At 41.3% G+C, this 21,985-nt stretch overlaps 1 protein-coding gene across 2 annotated transcripts in view; it reads left to right on the forward strand.

The window, feature by feature from the left end:
- Positions 1–353: 353 nt before the first annotated feature.
- The window catches only part of LOC149218002 (PHD finger protein ING1-like), a 253,195-nt gene continuing 231,563 nt past the window's right edge, over positions 354–21,985 (forward strand). Inside the window, exon 1 of one of the 2 annotated variants that reach the window (XM_089383726.1) lies at positions 354–543. In XM_089383726.1, coding sequence (XP_089239852.1) covers positions 516–543 — 28 coding nt within the window. In that variant the 5' untranslated portion in view covers positions 354–515. The remainder of the gene's footprint in view (positions 544–21,985) is intronic. The other variant, XM_089383725.1, reaches the window with a different exon arrangement.

Here is a 21,985-nt window from a genome sequence, read left to right on the forward strand (position 1 = left end):
AACTATTCACGGAGATTTGAATCAGTGACCTATAGCAAAGAGTGCCTTAGCTGCGCACCCATTCACTATCAATCCGAGACCCCGTAAGCCTACCCAAAATATATTTAATAAAATCATGTAAATTTAAAAAACAACCAAAATAAAACCATGTAATTTTAAAAAATATTTAATAAAGTCATCTAAATTTTAAGAACAACCAAAAGTATATTCAGTAAAATCATGTAATTTTAAAAAATATTTAATTTTAATGGTACACCTAAAATACTACCATATTGTACACTTTTACAATTTAACCTTTATCCTTATTGCACGAAGTTTAAATAAATCCGTATAAATCTACCTAGGTAAACAAACTGATTAACTTTGGCTATGTCTAGACTGTATATTTGTTTATTAAGATTATAATGTTAGAAATTTCGATTTCCAGATCCCTGAGTCGGGTTCCACAATTACCGGAGGGCTTGAATCGCGATTGTCGTAGGTATTTTGTCGAACAACATTTTTAAGCATCGGCCATGACGTTCATGGACGACTTCATCAACAGTAAGTTCTAGGTTTTGCATATATCTCTCCTCAGTGTTGTTTATTTGCTCAATTTGCCAAAAATTTGGATAGGATCGTGTGCCGCGCCCGGTTTGTAGCCTCTAATATCCTAAGTTCACTTCCGAACATGTTCAGACCACGAAACTTAGAGATTTTTTTCTTCTCCTAATTTCACTCCTGATCATGTTAAGAGCACGAAATTTAGAGAACTTTTTTCCGATGGTAGTTGAATAATAATACCCCTTTTTGTATAGCTGGAATTTGTCTATCTTTAATTCATTCAATACATCATTTGTTAGCGGCAAGAGCTTATTAGGGTTTTCACTTCTCAGGGTTTCGTTGTTTGCCCGCGTGGGGTCTGATGTGTTTGGGTCGATTGACTCTTCTAAAGTTTAGAGGAAGGACTTTGAGGGGAAAAAGTAAAAAAAAGGGAAAAATAAAAATTTGATATCTGAAATAATTGACATGACATTGATCGAATTCTAGTGATGCATAACATTTTTAGGGCCAATTTTAGTACTTCCGAAGTTTAAAGGAAACACTTTTAGGAAAAACAGAATTCCGGATAAAGATTGATATCTGAAACATTTGACATGCCTTGCATTGATTGAGTCCTAATGAAGGCCAGTTTCTGCGCTGGAACATGACAGTTTATGTTAGCACTAACCTCTTTATCCGCCAAATACACAGTGGACCAAAAAGCTGCACATTGCATGCTCGGATTGTTTTTCAACAAAAAACTAGGTAATGAAGCTTGTATAGAAAATGATGCAAAGAGGGTGGAAAGACACTATGCTGCTTCAAAGCCAAACACACAGCGGCGCAGATTGCCACACACTGAATGCTCGAAATGCTCTTCAACGACAAGCTTGGGGGTGTAATAAAGAGGGTGCAAAGATGCTATGCTGCTTCAAGCTTTGCTGTAGGGTTACTGGGAAAAGCTTTTATCAATTATGACAACTTTTTGGAGTTTCATATTTGCAGGTCGCTATATGCCATGGGGAGTTGATAAACAACATGCATTTAAAGCAGAAAAAATTGCATTTGACATCCGCGAAATGTTTTGACGATGAAAGTTTCCAGCTAGAGAGTTCCGTGGCAGCCATGATAGGATTGAGGGAGATATGATTCTCAACAAAAGCTCCCTTGCAAATATTATCAGATCAACAAAGAGTGCAGGATTGGCATTTCGAAAGAGGCATTTGATAATCAAGAGATTAGATATCATCCAAGTTTTACGTACTAGAATTCCCTGCATACGACTTAAATTTTTTTAACCGGAAAAAGTATTTGTATTATATAATTCTGTGTTTGGTTCACAGCAAATACATCAGGGATTATAGAGCTAATTCATCAAAATATTCCAATTGTTTTCTTCTTTTCATTAGGAATACATGATTTTCCTGGGGATAGTATATTTGAGCAATAGAAAGAGAGGTTTTGTAGGTGAATACTTTACGAAACTGTGCCAACAAAAACAATTTACAACTCATAATGCTATTTTTTATATATATTTTGTCCACCATTAGGGAATTACAGCAGGCTTGATTTGGCCATTAATCTTTAATTCACCTATTTTCAATTTACACCCCTCGTTACAATTCCAAGAGTGAACCCTCATTACTTACTGATTGTTTGAGTTGCCTCTTGCTGAGGGCTAGAGTTTCCTCCTTTTCTGGTGTTTCTATATCTTTTGAGTTTTTGATTTAGAATTGACTGAGTGCCCATTTCTTTATCTTTTTCCGTTTTCTCCAATCACACCCTCTGTTAGTCTTTTGACCTACCTTTCATTGGAGCCTCTCTAGTTCTTTCTTCTTCTTAGCGACCGATTTCTCATTTTTGATCTTGGAAAAGATGACCCCATCTTGGTGTGTTTAGGGGAGAGGAATTCCTCCTCCTCTGCAAAAGACTCCACAATCTGTTGTGCTAGCGTCAGAGCTTCTTCTAATGTCAACATATTTTCATCCATTTTTTTTGGATATGGATCTAATACAAATTTTTGATCTTCTCTTGCATGGAGGGGTTATTCTGTGGAATTTCCTCTGGTTAATTCACCATATTTAATGCCTCATAGTTGTTACTATTTTCTTTCTTCCCTTTGTTGGTTCCTTCTCCACTTTCAGGATTGGTTTTTTTGGGGGAGGTTAGTCTTTCTTTTTATTCCCAGTCTGATTTGGTTGCTCTGGCCAATTGTTTTGTTGTTTTACTGGGCCTCTTCTGCTTTTTCGCCATTGCTATTGTTCTCCTTCTTCCCTTGTTTTTGTTGTTCCTTCTATTTTCTTTGCAACTTCTTGCAAAATGGCCATATTCATGGCATACTTTGCATTTGAATGGAAGCTAATTGTAGTCTACCCCTTGGATATGGGACCAATTGTCGAGATTGAGATTTATGGATGTCGGGAGTCCCTTATCCAGATCCACTTCCACGCAGATCCCGACACAAGAGAAAAGTGCCTCTTGTGGCTTGGGATGATTGATATACTTGCCAAGAACATTGCTAGTACTTTTGAAAGTGGTATCATTCTAACAATGCAATGATAAAAAGGGGAGTTTCACCCATACTGAGCTAAGTTGCACTGAACAGATAAGGGAACGTCTACGGATACAACAAAGTTTTAAAAAATCCGGATATGATACAACAAGGAAACGACACACATACACACACACATATTGGACAAAATACAAATTTCATATTACCATTCATCTTTTAGAATCTAGATTCTATATTTAAAAATACATAATCATCATCATGAATTCAACATAAACAAATCATCATCATCAATTCAGCATAAACATTGTCATCATCATTAATGATTATTATAACATTCAACATATCATCAAGTTTCTGTTTCAACTTTCAAATTTCAATCATCAACTGACAACACCATCACCAAAATTAATAATGCACACTACATAGTGCAAATTACAAAATGAACTATGACTCGGTGTCTACTATCATATGACATATTATGGTATTCAATGTTCATTGTTCAAAAGTTTAAAACGTCACCATCAATTACATTTACATATCATCAAATGTGCCTTCATCCATGTAATTAAGATCCACATCAACATTTGAATCCTCTCTAGGAGTGGGAGCATTGCTGCGATGTCCACTTGAAGATGCAATTATTGGTGCCTCATCATCAAACAAAGTCATATGAGACATTGTTAATTTTAGGTATGTTCCATGCTTAGAGCAATTTATTTCAATTTTCACAGTTAGCTCAATATATTTTCCAGATTAGCAATCACATCAGCATTGAAGTAAATTGCAGATAAAACATAAACATAAATCGCAGAAGACAAGCCAAGACAAGAGGACACAAGATGTGGCGCTAGCCAGGGACAAACCCCAATGTGGGGAAACCCTTGATCAATTCTTCTTATATGCTCTTCAATAGTTCAGCAGAGAGAGAGAGATAGTACATTTACAACATAAGTCAACACATTGACTTATCTAGACAAGAGCATAGATCATCTTTAAGAAGATGATACATGAGATCAGTTGAAGACATGCTGCTTCAACTGATTCTCCAAGGTGACTCCTTCACCTATCATTGTGCTGCATCTCGTCATCACATTGCACCTCACTGTGCTGTACCATGCTGCACCCATCATCACAACGCTGGACCTTATGACCATGCTGTACACATCGTACTGCTGCACTGCTGTACCTTGTGCCATTGCTGCACCATGCTGTCACCCATGTGCTTGCTGCACCATTGCTGCTTTGTGTACTTGCTGCACCAAGTACCATACTGCTGTCCCAATGTGTTTGCAGCACTATTATTGCTGCACCTTGTTGTTGTTGCTGTCCCATGTACCATACTATTGCAGCACCATGAACTTGCTGCACTAAATACAGTTGTCCCATGTACCATACCACTATGTACAACCACCATGTACTTGTTGTTGCTGCTGTCCTATTGTGCCACTGCTGCACAATGTCATAGCTGTCCTAATCATTGTGCTGTCCTAACATGCTGCTGTCCCAACATGCTACTGTCCCATCATTGTGCTGTCCAATGAGATTGCAGCACCATGTACCTTGTTGTCACATTGCTGTACCATTGTACCATTGCTGTCCCATTGTGCACTATATGCCATTGACCATTGTTGTCCCATTGCTGTACCATATGCGTCACCATGTTCCATTGTTGTCACATTGCTGTACCATTGTACCATTGCTGTTTAGGTGACAACAATAGGCTTCCATTAAGACAACAATCTATGACAATCAAAACAACAGTTAGAGAACAACGTTAAGGATAGTTGGAGGTGGCTTCTTTACCTTAGCGTTTAAGTGTGAGAGCTCCATGATAGCAAGGGCATTACTTGTGTAGAACTTCTCTTCTAAGACAACGTTTAGGTACCATCTCCATCAGGCAGTGTAACAATTAAGATTAGGGCATATCTCCTCCTTCGACCCGCGACTAGGGTTTCTGCCTTCATTTCCATGGCTACGTATTTAGGGCATCTCCATAACTGCGGTTAGGGTCACCCTTGGGACAATGTAGTAAATGGGGGCTTTCTTCCTTAACAACGTAGAGGACTAGGGTTGACTGTGTCATAGATCTAGGTCATGTGTAGAGCTGCTAGGGCATCATCTAGGATTGCGTTTAGGGCATCCTTTTAGGACAATGTTTATCCCTTAGAGATTCTTCTTTCCAATAAAACCCAAAACAAATGGAGAAGAAGAAATCTCAAGAGTGTTGTGTGTACAAATGACTTGCAAGGCACTTGTATTTATACCAAAACGTGGAGCACAAGAGGGGGCAGTTTAGTTGCTGGCCGACCTTGACGAATTGCCCCATAACACAAATAAATTCATATCTCCATGAATACTTATCGAAATCGGATGATCTTTAGATCAATCCTACACCTCTCAATGAGAGGGATCCAAGAAAAATATCAGTTGCCATAAATAAGATGACCCACATGGAGTTTGGCCTTAGTTGCCAATTTTAACACTCCCTCTCAAGCTGGGGGAACTCCATCCGCTGATCCATTTGCCAGACTGTACTATCTCTGCTATCAATGCCCTGCACTGCTTTGCTGAGCTCTGCTCTACTGAACCATGAAGAAGAAGAATTGATCGAGAATGTCTCATACCATTCTCTACTGACCCGAAGTCAGTTTTATTGATCTGAGATCAATATCACAAGAGAGTGTCTCAAACCGCTCATACTGATCCCAGATCAGTTACATTGATCTCAGATCAATGGAGGTCATCCTAGCATAGGGAGTACTTTAGATACAACGTTGTGTTTATCGATAGTACTACTATGGTCCCTAACCCCATTTCCCTGCTCATTGGCTAGATGAGAGGTACTTCCCATGAGTCTCAGACTGCATGGGTAGGATGCCTCGACAGGAGAACCATTCATCCTGTCCCTAAGTCGCCTCGGGATATCACAGGGGAAGGCTGAGCCATTCACCTTGTACACAATGCACCATTAGGGGAGGGTGAGTCGCTCTATGGTTGCGTGTTGCTCTAGTAGTACCCCAAGCCCCCCAGAGCTTCCAGAGCTCAATGCATGCAACATGCAGGACCCTCATAAGAAGGTCTCTCAACGACTCCAAGTCGTTCGGGAAAGTCACAGATTTGACCTTTCCCCGGGGCTTTGACAGAATGTCTGTGACCTGTACATCAGTGTCAATGCGATAGAGCCTCCTTGCTCATCGACGTACCATATCCCAGATAAGGTAGTATCTGATGTCTATATACTGGAGCAGTGACAGAATACGAGATTCTTCAACAATCGAATCCCCACCTGGTTGACACAAAAGACCACGGTGGTATCCATCATGTGTACAAACAACTCACTGAAGAGCTCCTACAACTAGGCAGCTTCACACGAGGTCATACTCGTAGCTATGTATTCAGTCTCAACGGTGCTCAAAGCAACCGTCATTTGCTTCCTGCTCATCCAGGATATCGAGCAGAACGCAAAGAGAATCAACACTCAGAAGTGCTCTTGAGATCCTCCACACTGCTTGCTAGTCAGCATTCGAATAATCATGCAGCTTCATATTCCAACAGTGTATCTCAATTCATGAGAGATTGTGCCCCAAAGATATCTTAGAAGATTCTTGGCACCAATCCAATGAGGCTCAACAATATATGAGCTCATCATGCTAACTGCAAAACATATTTCCGGACAGAAGTTCACCAAGAACATCAACGCGAATGAGTTTATGAAACTTAGAGGCATTTCCCAAATCTGGTTCGGCTTCACTACCATATAACTTCTGAAAGTTAAGATCCTCGAGGTAGTCACGGGCTTGGAGTTCACCATTCCTCATCTGGAATCCAACTCCCTCTTACCTCTACAAATGAGAGGGTCTGCACCTTGTTAGCGCTTGAGATTTCACCCTAGGCTGAGGAAGGTAAACCTTCAAGGCAACATCAAACCATTTCACCTCGTAGCTAGCCCTACAGGGTATGAGAAGGCTCTCTCCGGTCAAACTCGGTAGATCTTTCAATAGGATGAGCTGACCCAATTAGGAACACTGATATTAGGCTAGTAAACTGATAAGGAGGGTTGATTTAAAGTTTTTTTTTTGGGGTTTTTGGTGGCAATTGGAGGGAGTGCAATTCAGGGTGCGGGGATTGAGCTCAGGTTTTGCAGGTGGGTCTTTGGGGCAAGGTAGGAGTTTGTGCTGATGCCTTTAGCTGAGATGGATGATCAAGGAAGAAAAAAGAGAAGCTAAAGAGGGCAAACAATGACTTTGAATCCTCTCTAGACAGTGGAAAACATAAACAGTAAACAAATTTGAAAGCTGAGCATGGCAAGCATGAATTCAAACTTTATCACTTCATTTGTTTAATAAGCTGCAGTAAAGAAAGGGATGGAACACATAAACACACTTACAATTACAATAAGAGAACACACCATCAACACAAAAGTCCACAAGAATCCCAATGATGTCTGCAAAACCCTGGTCTTTCTTTTCCTCAAATTGCAGAGATACAAGTAAAATATACAATAGGAGCTTCTCCCTCAAAAGTCCAACCATGAAAATGAGTAAGAGAAGGCATAATATAGATGGTCTAACTCCTTTCCCCACCTCTAGGGGTCGAGCTCAGCTTCCTAGGAGCTGTTTCAACTAATTCTAAACTGAGCACTAGATAATAGGCAGTCAAAACAACTTGCCTCTAAAACCTAGGAAACCTATCCATGCATTAAATATTTACCATTTACATCAAGGAAACTTCTAGAAGTGTTCAAGGAGAGTAAAAGTATCTAAGTGCCATGAAAATTACACAAAAATCCATCATTTACATGCCTCAAAAGTCAACCAAGATGAAAACAGTGTTTTGCTGGCCGAACTGGTCAAAACAGGCAAATTTCCCTGACAGGTCGCGCACATCACTCTGACTGGTCGCGCACATTCACAGCTCTGTTTGAGGGCCTTCCCGGTGTCCAAATCAGGTGCAAGATAGCTCGTTGGAAAGGTCTGCGAGTCTACTTTCCAACCCCACCGGAATTTTTGAATTTGGAGTTGATTTGACCCCTCAAAAGTCATTTCTCCCAAGACAACTTTCTGCAACTCAAAATAGGGGCAGAAAGTCAAAATTTGCATGTATTTTGAGCTTTTGGAAGCCCAAATCTCCATAAAATCTGAAACCCATCCATAGGCAAGTGTATTTTTGCATGACAATTCCAAAAATGCAAAGTTTTCCCCGTTCTGAGTTGCCCCCATGACTGGTCGCGCGCGGGGTGAGACCAGTCAGATGGCCAAAACCTGTAAAATTCCCAAAAATGCCAAAACTGCCTCAAAACTCTCAAAATTTCTTGGGTTTGCTGCTAGGAGGATGCTAATGAGTATCATGGTGAGTGAGAGAGGCCTCAGCCAAGATACGGAGTGGGTTGGTCTTCTTCTTCCTCTTGCGGGCCTCGGATAACCTCCTTTGGAAAATCTTCATTTTCGCCTTGCAAACATGCATCCTCGCCCAATAATGATTCTTCATGTTCCGTAGCAACCTCTTGTCCTCGTTTGCCTTCTCTAACAGCCTCTCGATCAATTTAGCAAGCAAGAGGGCGATTTGAGAAAATTTGAAGTGGTTTTGTGGAAGACAGTTTGACTAGTCGCGCACGGGCTTTGACTGGTCGCGCCTGTTAGGAATTAACACTGCGGAGGAGCTGCTGACTGGTCGCGCACTGCCCAACTGGTCGCGCACAGCTCCTGAGTGGTCGCGCACCTGAAAATGACCCAAATTCTCTGCAATTCGCCTCCTTTCGCCTTCTTCGCCCTCTCACTCTTCTTTGCAAGCTCTTAGATGCACAATGAGGGTGTTTTAGAGGGAATTTGACTCTTTATAAGCCCAATTTGAAAAAATTTACTTACCAAACCCACTTTCTAATGTTTTGTTTTGACATTCTCTTTAACACTGTTTTGAGTTTGCTTTGTCCTGAATTTGACTTTTTGGGTGCTTTAACTCCGTTCTTTTTGCAGGTAGACCATCTGATGGACTCTGGCGAGGAGACCAGGGTTATTGCCGGCATTTTGAAGAATTTTGAAAATTTCCTTATTTTTTTTTGCAAAATTGACATGACCTTGGCTTTAAAAACATGGTTTTTAAATCCAAGGTATAAATGAGTTGTACCTGATGAAAATATCAATGAAACATATTTAAATACCTCCTTCCGGTTTGCTGGGGACCCATGGACCTCTGACTCATGATCTTGCAATGACATTTGACTGAAACCCTAGACCTAAGACTTTGGACTTCAAGACAAAACAAAACAAGCGTGACACAAGTTCATTAACTGATATGACCTGATCCAGAAAAGCCAAGAAGGGAACAAAGACCAGCTCCTCCATCAGTTTTATGGCATGCCTAACGGAATGCAAAACTGACATTGATGAGACACCTACCTATGCGTAATGCAAAGAGCTTTTGATCACCGATGGAGGGCTCAAGACCGACACTAACATTGTATCTGATGTCTATATACTGGAGCAGTGACAGAATACGAGATTCCTCAACAATCGAATCCCACCTGGTTGACACAAAAGACCACGGTGGTATCCATCATGTGTACAAACAACTCACTGAAGAGCTCCTACAACTAGGCAGCTTCACACGAGGTCATACTCGTAGCTATGTATTCAGTCTCAACGGTGCTCAAAGCAACCGTCTTTTGCTTCCTGCTCATCCAGGATATCGAGCAGAACCCAAAGAGAATCAACACTCAGAAGTGCTCTTGAGATCCTCCACACTGCTTGCTAGTCAGCATTCGAATAATCATGCAGCTTCATATTCCAACAGTGTATCTCAATTCATGAGAGATTGTGCCCCAAAGATATCTTAGAAGATTCTTGGCACCAATCCAATGAGGCTCAACAATATATGAGCTCATCATGCTAACTGCAAAACATATTTCCGGACAGAAGTTCACCAAGAACATCAACGCGAATGAGTTTATGAAACTTAGAGGCATTTCCCAAATCTGGTTCGGCTTCACTACCATATAACTTCTGAAAGTTAAGATCCTCGAGGTAGTCACGGGCTTGGAGTTCACCATTCCTCATCTGGAATCCAACTCCCTCTTACCTCTACAAATGAGAGGGTCTGCACCTGTCAGAAATAGGTCGTCCTCAGAAGGTGCCGGTATGAGAGGTCTATCATCCACAACCTTCGAGCAATGTTTGGATCGGTTTCACTCCTAGTGAATCTCAGCTTCATCAGACAGCTATCAATCCTCTCTTACTATGCCTAGGGTGTTTTGCTTCAAGCCATAGAGGGCTTTCTTCCACCTGTACACATGAGATTCCCGATCATGAATCTCAAACTCCTCGGGTTGTTCCAAACCTGTGGACGTGCTACATGAGGGGAATGGTCCCCTTGTAAGATTTTCCTTCGGCACATCTCAGACATGTACCTTCGTGCTCTTCTTGAATTCAGGCATCCCTTTCACCATCAGACTCACTTCGGGTAGGGCCCCATAAGTAGACCTTCGGTGTTATAGATGAGATATGTCAATTGACATGATCCCCAATGGACCAGCCTGTAACTTGATACAAATTGTCAACCCTGAACCCATGAGTAAAAGCATCTTTGAAAATTTTATTTTCAAACACGTACCTTTGCATCGACGAATGTCACTCTGAAGCCTTTGACTTCTATCGCTGAAATGGACACCAGGTTCTTTTTGCGATCAGGTACACAAAAGAGATCTTTGTAAATGAATCGAGTTACCCTCATTCAATTGAGGGGTAACATTCCCTACACCCTTTCCGGGATAGGTGGTATCGACTCCAAGTATAATCCCACGATTGTTTCCATCTCTACCAAATTAGAGAAATCATCCTTCCATCTAATGAAGTGCCTTGAAGCACTACAATCAATAAGCCAGATTCCCACAGAATTTGAAGGAGAGGGCCAATACAAGATAACGCTTCTTTATCTTATCAGAAACAACATTTGATTCTTCATACCTGGGGTTCCTTGCTTTCTTTGAAGAGTCAGTCGTTTCCTTGATGACTTGCATTACTTGTCATTCCTCCGATCATTGAAGATGTCCCTGGAATGATTGTTATCTTCATCAAGAGATGTGTCCCTGCCATTCGGACACTCCTTTGCATAATGGCCGAACTTATTACAAACAAGGCATCTGTCTTTCTTTCCACCCTTAGATCCAGACTTCCCATTGAAGTGATCTTTAGGTGGGCCATCAGAAGCTTCCGCTGCACCATTATGATAATATTCTCTACTTTGACTTCACCCTTGGCGAATTTGAAGAGGGAGGAGGGATGAGGAACCCATTGATCCTTTTGTTCTTTCCTAATTGTCTTCGGTGATTGCTCTTTCACTCTTGCTTGGGCTTTGTCTTCACCTCACCTCTGATACCATGTTAATTTTAGGTATGTTCTATGCTTAGAGCAATTTATTTCAATTTTCACAGTTAGCTCAATATCTTTTCCAGATTAGCAATCACATCAACATTAAAGTAAACTGCAGATAAAACATAAACATAAATCGCAAAAGACAAGCCAAGACAAGAGGACACAAGATGTGGTGCTAGCCAGGGACAAACCCCAATGTGGGGAAACCCTTGATCAATTCTTCTTATATGCTCTTCAATAGTTCAGCAGAGAGAGAGAGAGGGAGAGATAGTACATTTACAACAGAAGTCAACACATTGACTTATCTAGACAAGAGCATAGATCATCTCTAAGAAGATGATACATGAGATCAGTTGAAGACATGCTGCTTCAACTGATTCTCCAAGGTGACTCCTTCACCTATCATTGTGCTGCATCTCGTCATCATGCTGCACCTCACCGTGCTGCACCATGCTGTACCCATCATCACAATGCTGGACCTTATGACCATGCTGTACACATCATACTACTGCACCGTTGTCCCAGTGTTTAGCACTGCTGTACCTTGTGCCATTGCTGCACCATGCTGTCACCCATGTGCTTGCTGCACCATTGCTGCTTTGTGTACTTGCTGCACCAAGTACCATACTGCTGTCCCAATGTGCTTGCAACACTATTCTTGTTGCACCTTCTTGTTGTCGCTGCCCCATGTACCATACTATTGCAGCACCATGAACTTGCTGCACTAAATACAGTTGTCTCATGTACCATACCACTATGTACACCCACCATGTACTTCTTGTTGCTGCTGTCCTATTGTGCCGCTGCTGCACAATGTCATAGCTGTCCTAATCATTGTGTGGTCCTAACATGCTGCTGTCCAACATGCTACTGTCCCATCATTGTGCTGTCCAATGAGATTGCAACACCATGTACCTTGTTGTCACATTGCTGTACCATTGTACCATTGCTATCCCATTGTGCACTATTTTCCATTGACCATTGCTGTCCCATTGATGTGGAAGCAACTCTGGTTCCACATTCCATAGTTTGGTGGGCCCAAATTTGTATTCGTCACTCTTGTGTGATAGAAGGCGAAGGTTGAATGAACATACACTCGTTTCTCAGCTTTCTTGGAGCCTAATATGTTTTGCTTCATCCATTTTCAAATGGATGAAGTGATATGTACTCCAGCTCCTCTCAAGTCTATGCTGAAGGGGAACTAGCAACCTGTGACAAGATCTTGATTGCCAATATTTGGATATGTGGAAGTTCCCCACCATAGTAGTTCCACCAATCAATTGGACTTAATATAGTCTTGTTTTGCATAGAATCAAGATCTGCATCCAAACCATTTGATCGCACAAAATGAACAAACTCTGAATGATTCTGAATCCCAATATCAGGATCTACAAATAGCTTTCTAAAAGCTTTCTTAAATCCTTTTGAGACTTCTAGGTCTTTGTTTGGTGTTGTTCTTTATGGATTACACAGCAACTCTATAGAATAATATTTTAGATTCACTGCATAGGCCAAAAGGTGCAATGGGGTGGTCATCTTGTTTCACCTTTTGGTCAATATATCTTTTACTTCTTTGTAAAAGACTTCATTTGGGTCCTTCTCCTTGGCATTTATAACGCCCTTATCTTCTCTATCATGGAGTCAATGCCCTCATACACCTCTCCCAAATTAGGCATATCTGCGTCAAACATGCGTAGCAAATCCACAATTGGCTTAGTAAAAATTGATAGTAAGACTATGATATGAGAAGAAGAATGAGTTTCGACAACCTGCAAGTGCCAATGTTTCAATAAATTAAAAATAAAAATTGATTGAATACCTATTAGGATTCACAAATCATGATTTATTTGAGAATCCAATTTTCTTTGTTGAATTTAGAGTCCTAGAGATTAGAATTTATGAAATAAACTGTAAAGTTTAAGTATCTTAAGGAGCTCCAGCTTCACAAATTCCATGTATATTCCTTGAGACATGTGGTGGTTTGTGACAAAGGCTTGAATTTCTTTTGCCTCTTTAAAATTAAGTTGAATTCACTCAATCTGCTTCCCCACCTTGCTCAACACGAGGTTCAATGAATGTACAACACAAGGGGTCCAAAAGATGTGTTGATATTTCCCTTCAATGATTAGGTTTGCTCCTCTACATACCTTTGCATTGTCAATTATTACCTGGACAACATTTTTTGGCCCCACCATTTCAATTGCTTCAATGAAGATGTCAACAATGAATTGAGAATCTTTTAGCTGCCTCTTTGTTAAAATTGGCAACTAGGGCCAAATTCCACCTTAGGACAGCGCATATGATGGAGATGATTATTGCATTGGATTCCTCTTTTCGAGACTTACAATTTTGATATAAAGATCATCTCATTTTGACAAGCAGAAATGGAATTTTGAATTTATTCTTTCTCATGGTCAAATTGTCAAGGTCGGCTTGAGTCAAACGTAGGCTCATGAAGCCCAATGGATGTGTCTCCTCACCCTCAACAAATTGTACAAATAGGAGTGATCCTTCTCTCATTTGGACATGACTCATCTGATCACATCATCTTCTCTCTCCTCTCTTGATTGGTTTGTACAACTTGGAGGCTCTCTTCTTCGCACGTGTGGAAGGAAGGCAGATTTCTAGATTGGTTTTGGAGGCCGAAAATTTCAGGTCTAGGGCATGCGTTGACCAACAATATTTGACCAGCGTTGACTTTTGTTCTGGGGGCAAAATTCCAATTTTTGTAGGACGTATTCTTTGGCACAAATTTTGAGGTGATTGGGCACTGTTTGACCGAGTTAATTGTTGCGTTGACTTTTTGGTTTGACCGTAGAATTACAATAGACTTTGACTGGGTTGACTGAGCTTGTTTTGGGTTGACTTTGACCCTCTTTGGAGGCTGCATTCTTTTGCTGTTGACTGAGCTGATTGGATGACGTTTTGGGGTAGCTTTGACCACCATTGACTTTCTAGTTAGGGTTGCATTGCCTGCTGATTTGGCAGATTTGTTTGGGGCATATATTTTTGCTGAACTATTGAAGAATAATAAGAATATTTGATCAAAGGGTTTCCCCACATTGGGGTTTGTCCCTGGCATCCGCCACATCTTGTGTCCTCTTGTCTTGGCTTGTCTTTTGCATATGTTTTTATGTTCTATCTGCATTTTCTGTCAATGTGTATAAGTTAATGTGATTGCTACTGAAGATAATTGGATATTGTCATTGGGTTGATAAGAAACATTGAAGTAAATTATGCTAATGTATAGAACATACCATTGTTATCTAAAATTAACATGGTACCAGATTTCAGGGGAAGACAAAGCCCAAACAAGAGTGAAGCAATGCAATCACTTAGGGAAGCTGTTGGACAAGGACTTGGAACTAGTCCCAATGACGACTACATCTTTCTTCAAATCCGAGGACAAGCTTAAGGACAAATCCGACTATCATGCATGGAAGATGACTTTATATTTGACATTAGAAGAAAATGATGCCATGGACTATGTGAAAGGAAGAATAGCAAGTCCTCCTTCAAATGCATTCGTTGTTGCACAAACTAAGTACAAGAAAGGTGAGGTTAAAGCTAAGAAGATTATTGTTGATTCCACTCATCAGCCTTTGTTTGCCTATATTTATGATTTGGAAACATCTAAGGAGATGTATGAAAAGCTGGTTGGGATATTCAAAGTTAATAATGCAAATCAAGTTCTCTTTCTCAAGAACAAGTTGAAAAACAAAAGATGGATAGAGGAGAATCCATCCAATCCTACTTCATGAGGATTATCGAGATCAAGAATGATCTCCTATCTATTGGAGAAGTCACTGGTGACTGGGAGATCCCTCTTATTGCACTCGGGGGCCTTACAAGAGATTGAGATGTGTTCAACACTACCATCCTCAACAATGATAGGGTTCCGGGATTTGATGAACTATTGGCTAGACGCACTCAAGAAGAAATAAGGATGATGGAAAGAGACAAGCCCTCAAATGGAAACAATCCTACCGCCTTCTCCGCTCATTCTAAGAGAAGGAACAATGCTGGTTTAAGGAATTGAGGACAAGGGTTCAAGCCGAGATTCAAAGAAGGAAGGACAGGAAGGTGCTTCAATTGCAACAGGTTTGGCCACTTCGCTAGAGAGTGTCCTCATAAGAAGGATACTCCAAGAGATGACGACAACAATAACAACAACTTCAAGGGCAATGACAATCAAAAGAACAACAGGTTCAACAACAAAGGAAAGATGAATGTTCTCGCTCCTCGAAATGGAAATGGTCGTCCTCCCAAGAAGTCGAGAAACTCCAGGTATGAAGAAGTTAATGTTGTAAAGCAAAAAGAATTTTATCTTATTTCTGCCCTCTCCATCGCTTCTCCTTCGGATACATTGGATCATTGGTTGATTGATAGTGGTGCCTTAAGGCACTTCATTAGGTACAAAGAAGCTCTCTCAAACTTGGTTGAAAAAAAGACGAATATGGAGATTATACTTGGGGATAATGCCACTTATCCCGTGAAAGGAATTGGGACTGTTACTCTTCACTTAAATCAAGGTCAAACCCTCCACTTACAAGAAGTACTATATGTACTTGATTTGAAAAAGAACTTAGTTTCTATTTCTGCGATGGAAGACAAAGGTTTTAAGGTGACATTCATTGATGGGAAGGTTCGTGTTTGGCAAAGGAACCCAAGAGATGCATTCACTCTTGGATTTAGGGTTGAAGGTCTCTATTAGGTTGGGGGAAGTCCGTTGGAAGCAATGACTTGTGATACTTCTCTTAAATCTGAATTATGGCATCGAAGATTTGCTCACCTTCATTTTCAAGGAAGATGGTCACAGGGATGCTCGAAATCAACTTAAATCATGAAGGTGTTTGTTAGGGATGTGAAGCTGGAAAACATACAAGGGGACCATTCCCCTCAAGTGAGACTCAGACCACTGATATCTTTCAATTGGTCCATTACCATATATCAGGTATGTTCCCTATGACATCTTTGGGTGGATGTTTGTATTATGCTATTTTTGTAGATGACTTCTCTCGCAAAACATGGATCTATTCCTTAATGAAGGATGAAGTATTCAAATGGTTCCGCTCCTTCAAAGCCTTGGTCGAGAATCAAACAGGGAAGAAGATGAAAAGATTGATGACGGATAATGGAACCGAATATAGTCAAATGAATTCAAAGACTATTGTAGAGAAGTTGGCACTAAGAGGGAAACTACTACTGCATATACTCCTGAACAAAATGGTGTTGCCGAAAGGAAGAACTATCATAGAGGCCACCCGTGCTATGCTTCATGATCAAGGTCTTCCAAAGTTCTTATGGGGAAAAGCTGCCAACACCACTGTGTATGTCCAAAACCGATGCCCACATCAAACTTTGGACTTCAAGACACCCAAAGAAGTATTCGTTGGTAAGAAACCTGATGTTTCTCATTTTAGAATTCTTGGTTGTCCCATTATTTTCATGTGCCGAAAGAGAAAAGAAACAAACTAGATGCTTATGGGAAGAAAGGAACGTTTGTGGGCTACAGTGAAACTTCAAGGCATATAGAATCTATGTGCTTGGTCAAAGAGAAGTGGAATTAAGTCATGATGTCACTTTCGATGAGATTCTGCTCTTAGAAAGATCCGAGATCTTCCTATTCCTAGGAAGGACAATGACGACACTGATACAGAAAAGTAGGATGAACCTCCGTCCGATGAACCGATGCTCGATGTGGAAGGTTCAATGGATCCCATTGATCCACCTCCTAGTGAGCCCTCTACTTCAAGAAAAAAACCATTGTGGCTCAAAGATACTCTTGAAGATGTTGAGAAACATTTGCACGGAGGGGGAAATTTCGTGAAAGAATAGGTACCAAGGGTACTTAGCTTCCATGAGTACCATTGTACAATCTGAGCCTTGTACATTTGAAGAAGCCGTGAATCAACAGGTTTGGAAGGATGCGATGAACGAGGAGTATGAGTCGATCATGAAGAATAATGTCTGGGATGTGGTTCCTAGACCCAAGGACAAGTCCGTGGTCACTTTGAAATGGCACAAGATCAAACATGGAGATGATAGGAGTGCTGAGAAATTCAAGGCTATATTTGTATCTCGAGGCTTCTCTCAAAAGGAAGGAGTAGACTATGATGAGATATTTGCCCTAGTTGCCCGATATACCACCATTCGTTCGATTATAGACCTTGCTGCCTCGCAAGGATGGAACCTACACTAGATGGATGTCAAAATTGCCTTCTTCTTGCATGGTTCACTTAAGGAGGAAGTGTATGTGGAACAACCCGAGGATTTCGAGGTTAAAGATCATGAGACACATGTATGCAGGTTGAAGAAAGCCCTTTATGGGTTGAAGCAAGCTCCCAGGGTTTGGTATGAGAGGATCGATAGCTATCTTATGAAGCTCGGATTTACACGAAGCGATGTTGACCTAAACCTATACTTCAAGGTTGAAAAGGACATACCTCTCATTTTGGTCCTTTATGTGGATGGTCTCTTTCTGACAGGTGATGACCCTCTCATTCATCAATGCAAGAGGGAGTTGGCTTCCGAGTTCAAGATGAACGACTTAAGACTGATGCATTATTTCCTAGGGTTGGAGGTCTGGCAAAAGCCAGGTGAGATTTTCCTTTCTCAAGGAAAATATATTGTGAAGCTACTTGAGAGATGTGGGACGGTGGACTGCTAGTTCATGACTACTTCGACGGAACTCTACTTTAGGAAGCTATGTGGAACTGTTACTGGGCTCGGATTGGTGAACCCTACCAAGTATCGTCAATTTGTGGGGGCCCTAATGTTTTTGGTCAACTACTGTCTTGACATATGCTTCGTTGTGAACACATTGAGTCAATATATGGTCAAGCCTCTTCACATTCAGTGGATTGTTGCCAAGAATCTCTTGAGATATCTCCGGGGCACAATCCACTATGCACTGAGATACATTGTTGGGAATTTGAGGCTACATGGATATACAAACGCTGACCGGGCTAGCAGTGCGGTGGATCGTAAGAGCACGTTTGGGTGTTTCTTCTCTTTGGGGTCTGCTTCTATATCTTGGATGAGCAGCAAGCAGAAATTGGTTGCACTAAGCATCGCCGAGGCCGAATACATTGCCGCGAGTATGGCCCGTTGTGAGGCAGTTTGGTTGAGGAAGCTCTTTAGTGAGCTATTTGAGCACGTGCTAGATACCACCATGATCTTCTGCGACAACCAGAGTGGGATTCGTCTATTAGAGAATCTCGTGTTCCATGACCACTCTAAGCACATTGATATCAGGTACCACTTTATCCGGGATATGGTACAACGGGCGACAATTAGGCTCCATCACATCAGGACAGATGAAGAGGTTGCAGACATTCTCATGAAGCCTTTAGGGAAGGTCAAATTCTTAACCTTCTGAGAAAGACTTGGAGTCGTGGAACGACCCTGCTATGAGGGTCCCGTATGAGTTGGACACAGAACTCTAGGAGCTCTTGGTGGCTTGGGGTGCTTCTTGGAGCTAGCTATGAGCAACCATAGGGTGAGTGGTTCACCGTCCCCTAGTGGTGCGTTGAATATAGGGTGAGTGGTTCACCTTCCCCTACCTGGACACATGCATGTAGGGTGAGTGGTTCACCTTCCCCTACGATTGACTTATGCATAGGATGAGTGGTTCACCTTCTCCTATGGCATATGAGCAGGATGAGTGGTTCACCTTCCCCTACCTGGACACATGCATGTAGGGTGAGTGGTTCACCTTCCCCTATGATTGACATATGCATAGGATGAGTGGTTCACCTTCTCTTGCTGATGCCTCGACACACATCCTACCCATAAAGTCCGGGACTCATGGGAAGTACCTCTCCTTTGGCGAATGAGTTGGGAAAAGATGGTTAGGGACCATAGCACTACCGATGGACGCATCGTGTACTATTGTACTCCCTATGACTAGGATGCATGGTGTTCAACAACTTGATCTGGGATCAAGGACTAACTTTTGTCAGTGGAGAGTGGTATGATCTTATGACTCACTCTCGATCACTTCTTCTTCATTATTACTTCATGGTTCATTAGAGCAGAGCAGAGCAGGACGGTGACAGGGATGGTACAGGATGACAGGTTGGCATGATGATGACAGTTTGATTGGCAGGTGGAATTCTCCCTAGTTGAGAGGGAGTGTTAAAATTGGCAACTAGAGCCAAATTCCACCTTAGGACAACTCATATGATGGAGATGATTATTGCATTGGATTCCTCTTTTCGAGAGGTACAATTTTGATTTAAAGATCATCTCATTTTGACAAGCAGAAATGGAATTTTGAATTTATTCTTTCTCATGGTCAAATTGTTGAGGTCGGCTTTAGTCAAATGTAGGCTCATGAAGCCCAATGGATGTGTCTCCTCACCCTCAACGAATTGTATAAATAGGAGTGACCCTTGTCTCGTTTGGACATCACTCATCTCATCACATCATCTTCTCTCTCCTCTCTTGATTGGTTCGTACAACTTGGTGGCTCGCTTCTTCGCATGTGTGGAAGGAAGGTAGATTTCTGGACTGGTTTTGGAGGTTGAAAATTTCAGGTCTAGGGCATGTGTTGACCAACAGTGTTTGACCAGCGTCGACTTCTGTTTTGGGGGCAAAATTTCAATTTATGTAGGACGTATTCTTTGGCATGGATTTCGAGGTGATTGGGGAATGTTTGACGAAGTTGATTGTTGCGTTGATTTTCTGGTTTGATCACAGAATTACAACAGACTTTGATTGGGTTGACTGAGCTTGTTTTGGGTTGACTTTGACAACTATTTGGAGGCCGCATTCTTTTGCTGTTGACCAAGACAATTGGAGGATGTTTTGGGGCATCTTTGACCATTGTTGACTTTCTGGTTAGGGTTGCATTGGTTGCTGATTTGACTTCTGATTTGGCAGATTTGTTTTGGGCATATATTTCTGCTAAACTATTGAAGAATAATAAGAAGATCCGATCAAAGGATTTCCCCACATTGGGGTTTGCCCCTGGCATCCGCAACATCTTGTGTCCTCTTGTCTTGGCTTGTCTTCTGCATATGTTTTTATGTTCTACCTGCATCTATTGTCAATGTGTATAAGTTAATGTGATTGCTACTGAAGATAATTGGAAATTGTCATTGGGATGATAAGAAACATTGAAGTAAATTGTGTTAAAGCATAGAACTGATCCAGGAGGATCTCGTCAGATCAATTACAGAGGTTCAGTTTCGTCATTAACATTCAGTGTCTGGTGTCGTCAACTTCGATAGTGATGTTTATGGTTCAGGTTGTCCGGTAATGTATATGGTTTTCATGGTGATATGAGTTGATACCTGGTTGTTGACATGTTGGTTTTCGTCAGTTCCGCCAGGATTTGATCATCAAAATGGGTTTGTCGACCGCCTCGCAAGTTTTGGTGTCGACGGGTTTTGTCGTCATGTGATGTCGTCACAAATGTAGCTTTGTGATGAAGATGTATGTGTGGGTTTGAATGTCACTTTGTGACAATTGGTTGTAAATGTGTTTTTTGATGACTAAAGTCTAAAACCTAAGTCCTAGCCCTAAACAAGCTATGGTACAAATCAAATGTATTTTTAATACATTAATCCTAAGTCCTAAACCCTATCAAACCATGTTACATTACAAACTATGTATTAATACATTCCAAACCATGTAAAAAAAACCTAAGTTACAAAAACCTAGACATATAAATCTAAGTCTACATAACCCTCGGACCTTTGTAAAACTAATGCAAAACATTAATAAACATTATAAAACATATAATAGTCCCCAAACCGTGCGGGTATGGAGACCGCGGCGGAGATAGTGTCATGTGAGTGGTCGTGGCAGTCGGGGTTACAAACAGCGGAGATGTTAGAGCCTCAACCATCGCGGAATTGGAAACCGTGACCATGTGAACAGCTCACCTTCGGAACCGCCGGAGTGGATTACTGCCTGGATAACCGCATCGGGAATAATGTCACATGCAGTTCGATTGACCGCAACCGTCGGGCTTAACCTGCAAGGTGGCGGCTTGTGACAAGACTGCAACTGAACCACCTGTTCACATGCGGGCGGTCAACCAACTCTGCGCCGTTAGTAAACCGCCAGCGGATATATTTGTTATATGGTGTATTTTGGGTTTTTTTAATTAAGTTTTGGATATTTTAATACACCTAAGGTGCCTAATGTCACAAAGTGACATAATATCTTCAACTAAACCCTAAATTTAACCCCTAAAGTCAGCAGTTCATTCCTAAACTTGGAGGAAGAAGTTCGAATGCATCTAGGAGGTTATAAGAGGCAGTTTTACTCATTGAAGAGGGGATAGAGTGGTTTTGAAGTTTTGTGTGCAGATTCTGGAGGTTAGAGGCTGTTTTGTTTTCAGTGTAACAGGAGCATCCAGAGTCGGAATTGGGAACCGTGACAGGCATTGGAAAGCTGGTTCAGAGAGCTTTCTTATGACAGTGACCAGAAGTGCCTGCGTGCACATTCAGTTTGGTCAATTTGCTGTGTAATCAACCTCTTCGGAATCAATCCTAATAAAGCGGTCACCCATCTTGAAAGCGGACTTGGAGACGTAGTCCATCAGGGACGAACTCCGTAATCAATCTTGCTG

The sequence above is a fragment of the Pinus tabuliformis genome, chromosome Q (genome assembly GCF_031772625.1).
Source record: "Pinus tabuliformis cultivar Carrire ecotype Pingquan chromosome Q, CPIR1, whole genome shotgun sequence".
Lineage (NCBI taxonomy): Eukaryota > Viridiplantae > Streptophyta > Pinopsida > Pinales > Pinaceae > Pinus > Pinus tabuliformis.